Here is a 7,500-nt window from a genome sequence, read left to right as displayed (position 1 = left end):
AACTTTTGATGATATCACTTTATTGAGGGTGTTTGATCCTAATTTTACAGGAAAAATCTGTAAAACAACAGTGTTTCTCTGTAAAATATTGAATAAAATCTATGTAAAATGATTGTTTTTGTGCTTTATTTGAATGAATGTATTTTCCTTTCATTTTATGGTTTTTGTTTGGTAGCCGCTTCTGCCATTGATTTGACTGTGTTTTTTTACAACATTTTTTTCACAGTGCTCCTCCTGAAGTTTGTGGACGGACACTACAGTCATCGGCCCTGTCCAGGACGGTGAGGAGTCCGCTTACAGGCAAGAGGTTGAGCAACTGGCTGTCTGGTGTAGTCTCAACAACCTGGAGCTTAACACGCTCAAAACAGTGGACATGATGGTGGACTTGAGGAGGAACACCCCTGCACTCCCCCCACTCACCATCATGAACAGCACTGCAAGAACAGTGGAGTCATTCAGGTTCCTGGGCACCATCAGCTCTCAGGACCTGAAGTGGGACACACACTGACTCCATCGTCAAAAACGCCCAACAAAGATTGCACTTCCTTCGGCCGCTGAGGAAGTTTCACCTGCCAAAGGAGCTGCTAAAACAGTTCTACTCAGCCGTCATGGAGTCTGTCCTTTGGCCGGCGCTACAGAGCACCAAATATTAGGACAGCAGGGCACAAGAACAGTTTCTTCCCCCAAGTAATCTACCTCATGAACAGTTCAATGTTCCCCCCATTGTACAATACCTTATATTTATTTCTTTATCACCCTACATCCCTACATCTCATCTTACTCTAAAGATATGTGCAGTAACACTATATTTATTTGTTACCACCCTACACCTCATCTTATTCTATGCTATTCGTACACTTGATTCGATTTTTCCGTTTAAATCCGTGTATTTCCATTTCTTACCCTGTATTTCCATCTGTATTGTATTGGTCAGTGTGTTTCTATAGTAACTGCAGCTGGTGACGCGTCCCCTGGCTCATTCTGATTCCGATTTGAATTCTGTGACGCGCCTCCACTGTGATTGACCACACAGTTCACTCGACACGTTCAGTCATAACCCTTCTAGTGAGCAGGACAAGAAGTGTGAATGTCTTATTTACTAAATAAAAGGTAAGAATTTTGGTTGATTTTCTGAACAGTAATGTATTTTGTGTTTTAATTAGGGCTGTCAAAATTAACGCGTTAATAATGCGTTACTGCAAATTCATTTTCACGGCACTAATTTTATTAACGCGCGATTAATGCAGCGCGCATTTTCCGTTTGACCCTCAGCCTTTCCCGTAGTTTGGGAAATGGGAGATGCAGCAGCAAGCCGAAATTGAGGAATAAAAACGTCTTCTTTATATATAAAACGATGTCTGATGGTTCTGTCGACGAGACAAAAGTCTGCATTTATTGTGGATGTGAATGAAGTTCTCACCGCAGCACCTCGAGTTTAAAATATCACTTGATGGTGAAGCATACAGCTGATACAGAGAGCTCTCCTGCCCCTCTCCTGCCCCTCTCCTGCCCCTCGCCAAAGGCAGACAACACTAGATTCTGTTCAGCGGAGATGGAATGTGAACCTGTGTTCTGTTCTTTTCTTCATGTGTTTAATAGACATGGACAAGTTCTTTGAAAAATATCTATGAACTCTGAAACATGTCTAGTCTCCATGCTCTATGTTGAATATGGTTTCACTAATAATAAACAACATACATTTCAGTATTTGTCCATGCCCATGTTGATTAGAGTATTAAAAACTAAAACAGTATTAATTTAAGGTACATTTAGAACAGATAAAAATGTGCAATTAAATTGCGATTAATCACGAGTTAACTCATGACAATCATGCAGTTAATCGCAATTAAATATTTTAATCGATTGACAGCCCTAGTTTTAAATGAAATAAAAACAAGAGAGGAGTGTTTTGGTGATTTTTCTGTTGATCAGTGAGAGTCAGGACAGAGTCTGGTCTGTAAATGACCCGTGTTTAAAATCCTTTTTCCTCAGTGTTAAGATGAAGAGAGATAAAGAAAGAAAGAATAAAGTTAGGAGAGAGTCTCCACACAATGAACAGGAACCTGAGGAACCAGGTATGACTACCTGACACACACACACAGCTGAACTGTCATTTTAATTAAATTTATTATAAAGCAAGAACACGGTTTATAGATTATTGTGTGTTTGTGTTTGTGTTTGTCTGTGTGTGTGTGTGTGTGTGTGTGTGTGTGTGTTTTACAGACCAGGGCAGTGGAACTGTACCAGATCCTCCACCATCGTCTCTCCGCCTCACTCTGGCCTACAACTCCACCGTAAACACAGCTCTATTTACACACTAACACCAGATCTGACCTTAAACACTATTTACACGCATCACTTCCTGTTTCACTTCCTGTGTGTTAATATCCCAACTGCAGCCTGCAGCTTTTTATTCGTAATTTTACAAAACAAACTGGTTTCTGCATCAAATGAATCAATTAATCAAAATGAATCAGTTTATCAAAATGAATCAATTAAAATGAATCAATCAAATTAATCAAAATTAGTCAATTATTCAAAATGAATCAATTAATCAAAATTAGTCAGTTAATCAAAATGAATCAGATACTCTGGCTGAAGCAGTAATGATGATGATGATGATGTGTGTCAGGCGGTGTTCACAGACAGCGAGGAGGACGAGATGAGACCCAGACATGAGGATGAAGACACTGTTGTTGTTGATGATGGTGATGATGATGAAGATGAGCTCATCGTCTTGGATCCCGAGCACGTGAGAGACTTTTTACAGGATCTGAATCTCCAGATGTTTCACAGTTTACTGTAGAATTTTTTTGTTCAACTGATTTAAAGATAAATGATGAGTGAGACCTACACACACACACACACACACACACACACACAGGGTGAGAGCGAGAACACAGACACACACACACACACACATACACACAGGGTGAGAGCGAGAACACAGACACACACACACACACACAGGGTGAGAGCGAGAACACAGACACACACACACACATACACACAGGGTGAGAGAGAGAACACACACACACACAGAGTGAGAGAGAGAACACACACACATACACACAGAGTGAGAGAGAGAACACACACACACACACAGAGTGAGAGAGAGAACACACACACACACACAGAGTGAGAGAGAGAACACACACACACACACAGAGTGAGAGAGAGAACACACACACACAGAGTGAGAGAGAGAACACACACAGAGTGAGAGAGAGAACACACACACACACAGGGTGAGAGCGAGAACACAGACACACACACACACATACACACAGGGTGAGAGAGAGAACACACACACAGAGTGAGAGAGAGAACACACACACACAGAGTGAGAGAGAGAACACACACACACACACAGAGTGAGAGAGAGAACACACACACACAGAGTGAGAGAGAGAACACACACACACAGAGTGAGAGAGAGAACACACACACACAGAGTGAGAGAGAGAACACACACACAGAGTGAGAGAGAGAACACACACACACACACAGAGTGAGAGAGAGAACACACACACAGAGTGAGAGAGAGAACACACACACACACACAGAGTGAGAGAGAACACACACACACACAGAGTGAGAGAGAGAGAGAACACACACACAGGGTGAGAGAGAGAGAGAACACACACACAGGGTTAGAGAGAGAGAGAACACACACACACACACAGAGTGAGAGAGAGAACACACACACACACACAGAGTGAGAGAGAGAACACACACACACACAGAGTGAGAGAGAGAACACACACACACACACAGAGTGAGAGAGAGAACACACACACACACACACAGAGTGAGAGAGAGAACACACACACACACACACAGAGTGAGAGAGAGAACACACACACACACACACAGAGTGAGAGAGAGAACACACACACACACACACACAGAGTGAGAGAGAGAACACACACACACACAGAGTGAGAGAGAGAACACACACACACACACACAGAGTGAGAGAGAGAACACACACACACACACACAGAGTGAGAGAGAGAACACACACACACACACAGAGTGAGAGAGAGAACACACACACACACAGAGTGAGAGAGAGAACACACACACACACAGAGTGAGAGAGAGAACACACACACACACAGAGTGAGAGAGAGAACACACACACACACAGAGTGAGAGAGAGAACACACACACACACACACAGAGTGAGAGAGAGAACACACACACATGTCCTGGAGTCCTATAACACGTTTATTACAATGTAGTAGATGGTTTATAAAATTGTAATGAAGTTAATATTGCGATACGTTTTCCCCAGCATCTGATGAAGAGATATCAGTCGGATTTGAAGAAGCAGCTCTGTGCTCAGCTGGAGAGACTGAACCTGGAGATACAGGAGAAGGTCCTGCTTTACGTTTTTCTTCACTACTGAAAAAGTTTCTCCATGACTGTGAACTTTTACTCCAGTTTTATTTACTCAGCTCCTGTCTCCTGAGAGCTGATTTCAGTGTGTTGACATGATAAAGCCTTCTAGCTGGAGTTGTAATGGAAAGTAAAGAGTAAATGGAGGAGAGATGGTTGCTGTGGGGTGAGGAGGAGGAGGAGGGGAATAAACGGAGTGATGATGTTGTGCTCCAGATGATGGAGGAACAGCTGGAGAACACCAAGCTTGAGGAGGTCGGTGTCGCTCTCTACAAAGAACAGCAGGAGCTGGCCAGAGAGCAGGCATATCTGGAGGATTGGCACCAGAGGAGAGATATGGCCTTCAGAGACCGGAGACAGGCTGAGGAAGAGCTGGAGGAGGTCAGGAAGGAGCACAGCAGCTTAACTGAACTGGTCAAACAAGAACACACACAGGGTGAGAGAGAGAGAGAGAGAACACACACACACACACACAGGGTGAGAGAGAGAGAGAGAGAACACACACACACACACACAGGGTGAGAAAGAGAGAGAGAGAGAACACACACACACACACACAGGGTGAGAGAGAGAGAGAGAGAACACACACACACACACACAGGGTGAGAGAGAGAGAGAGAGAGAACACACACACACACACAGGGTGAGAGAGAGAGAGAGAGAACACACACACACACACACAGGGTGAGAAAGAGAGAGAGAGAACACACACACATACACACAGGGTGAGAGAGAGAGAGAGAGAACACACACACACACACACAGGGTGAGAGAGAGAGAGAGAGAACACACACACACACACACAGGGTGAGAGAGAGAGAGAGAGAGAACACACACACACACACACAGGGTGAGAGAGAGAGAGAGAGAACACACACACACAGGGTGAGAGAGAGAGAGAGAGAACACACACACACACACACACACAGGGTGAGAGAGAGAGAGAGAACACACACACACACACACACAGGGTGAGAGAGAGAGAGAGAGAACACACACACACACACACAGGGTGAGAGAGAGAGAGAGAGAACACACACACACACAGGGTGAGAGAGAGAGAGAGAACACACACACACACAGGGTGAGAGAGAGAGAGAGAGAGAGAGAGAACACTCACACACACACACAGGGTGAGAGAGAGAGAGAACACACACACACACAGGGTGAGAGAGAGAGAGAGAGAACACACACACACACACACAGGGTGAGAGAGAGAGAGAGAACACACACACACACACACAGGGTGAGAGAGAGAGAGAACACACACACACACACACACAGGGTGAGAGAGAGAGAGAGAGAGAACACACACACACACACACAGGGTGAGAGAGAGAGAGAGAACACACACACACAGGGTGAGAGAGAGAGAGAGAGAGAACACACACACACAGGGTGAGAGAGAGAGAGAACACACACACAGGGTGAGAGAGAGAGAGAACACACACACAGGGTGAGAGAGAGAGAGAACACACACACACAGGGTGAGAGAGAGAGAGAGAACACACACACACAGGGTGAGAGAGAGAGAACACACACACACAGGGTGAGAGAGAGAGAGAGAGAGAGAACACACACACACAGGGTGAGAGAGAGAGAGAGAACACACACACACACAGGGTGAGAGAGAGAGAGAGAGAGAGAACACTCACACATACACACAGGGTGAGAGAGAGAGAGAACACACACACAGGGTGAGAGAGAGAGAGAACACACACACAGGGTGAGAGAGAGAGAGAACACACACACACAGGGTGAGAGAGAGAGAGAACACACACACACACGGTGAGAGAGAGAGAGAACACACACACACAGGGTGAGAGAGAGAGAGAACACACACACACAGGGTGAGAGAGAGAGAGAACACACACACACAGGGTGAGAGAGAGAGAGAGAACACACACACACAGGGTGAGAGAGAGAGAGAACACACACAGGGTGAGAGAGAGAGAGAACACACACACACACAGGGTGAGAGAGAGAGAGAACACACACACACGGTGAGAGAGAGAGAGAACACACACACACACACGGTGAGAGAGAGAGAGAACACACACACACAGGGTGAGAGAGAGAGAGAACACACACACACAGGGTGAGAGAGAGAGAGAACACACACACACACGGTGAGAGAGAGAGAGAACACACACACGGTGAGAGAGAGAGAGAACACACACACACACGGTGAGAGAGAGAGAGAACACACACACACACAGGGTGAGAGAGAGAGAGAACACACACACACACAGGGTGAGAGAGAGAGAGAACACACACACACAGGGTGAGAGAGAGAGAGAACACACACACACACAGGGTGAGAGAGAGAACACACACACAGGGTGAGAGAGAGAACGAAAAGGAGTGAAGCATTTCTTCTGAGTTAACTGTCTCTGTGTGTGTGTGTGTGTCTGTGTGTGTGTCTGTGTGTGTGTGTGTGTGTGTGTGTCTGTGTGTGTGTGTGTGTGTCTGTGTGTGTATCTGTGTGTGTGTGTGTGTGTGTGATGGGTCACAGTGTCAGTGCTGCAGTCTGAGGAGGAGCGTGTCACTCGCCGTCTGCGCTACATGGAGAAATTGACCTCAGACATGCGGTCAGACGTCACTGCCCTGAAGAACACCAAGGCCAAGGCTCAGGCTGAGAGGAGACACGCGGAGGAGCAGAAACTCCAACAGGTTCCGTGTCTGATGAGGAAATGGACTTCATGCTTTTTTATTTTGTTTTGTAACGATGAATCCAATAGTTGTGTGTGTGTGTGTGTGTTTGTGTGTGTGTGTGTTTGTGTGTGTGTGTGTGTGCGCGCATGTGTGTTTGTGTGTGTGTTTGTGTGCGCGCGTGTGTGTTTGTGTGTGTGTGTGTATTTGTGTGTGTGTTTGTGTGTGTGTTTGTGTGCGCGCGTGTGTGTTTGTGTGTGTGTGTGTTTGTGTGTGTGTTTGTGTGTGTTTGTGTGCGCGCGTGTGTTTGTGTGCGCGTGTGTTTGTGTGTGTGTTTGTGTGTGTGCGCGCGTGTGTTTGTATGCGCGTGTGTGTGTGTGTGTTTGTGTGCGTGTGTGTGTGTGTTTGTGTGCGCGTGTGTGTGTGTGTTTGTGTGCGCGTGTG

General features: G+C 45.8%; 1 protein-coding gene across 1 annotated transcript in view; it reads left to right on the top strand.

Annotated features, from left to right (window-relative positions):
* The first annotated feature begins 987 nt into the window (after window positions 1-987).
* LOC131361269 (coiled-coil domain-containing protein 40-like) overlaps window positions 988-7,500 on the top strand; it is a 14,511-nt gene continuing 7,998 nt past the window's right edge. The window contains exons 1-7 of the mRNA XM_058402268.1: window positions 988-1,110; window positions 1,993-2,075; window positions 2,224-2,294; window positions 2,633-2,752; window positions 4,301-4,384; window positions 4,621-4,840; window positions 6,920-7,077. Of these exons, the coding sequence (XP_058258251.1) occupies window positions 1,088-1,110; window positions 1,993-2,075; window positions 2,224-2,294; window positions 2,633-2,752; window positions 4,301-4,384; window positions 4,621-4,840; window positions 6,920-7,077 (759 nt within the window). The 5' untranslated portion in view covers window positions 988-1,087. The remainder of the gene's footprint in view (window positions 1,111-1,992; window positions 2,076-2,223; window positions 2,295-2,632; window positions 2,753-4,300; window positions 4,385-4,620; window positions 4,841-6,919; window positions 7,078-7,500) is intronic.

This window comes from Hemibagrus wyckioides, linkage group LG11 (assembly GCF_019097595.1).
Source record: "Hemibagrus wyckioides isolate EC202008001 linkage group LG11, SWU_Hwy_1.0, whole genome shotgun sequence".
NCBI lineage: Eukaryota > Metazoa > Chordata > Actinopteri > Siluriformes > Bagridae > Hemibagrus > Hemibagrus wyckioides.
The sequence above is the reverse complement of the archived record's forward strand: the minus strand, read 5'-3'. Positions and strand labels throughout refer to the sequence as shown.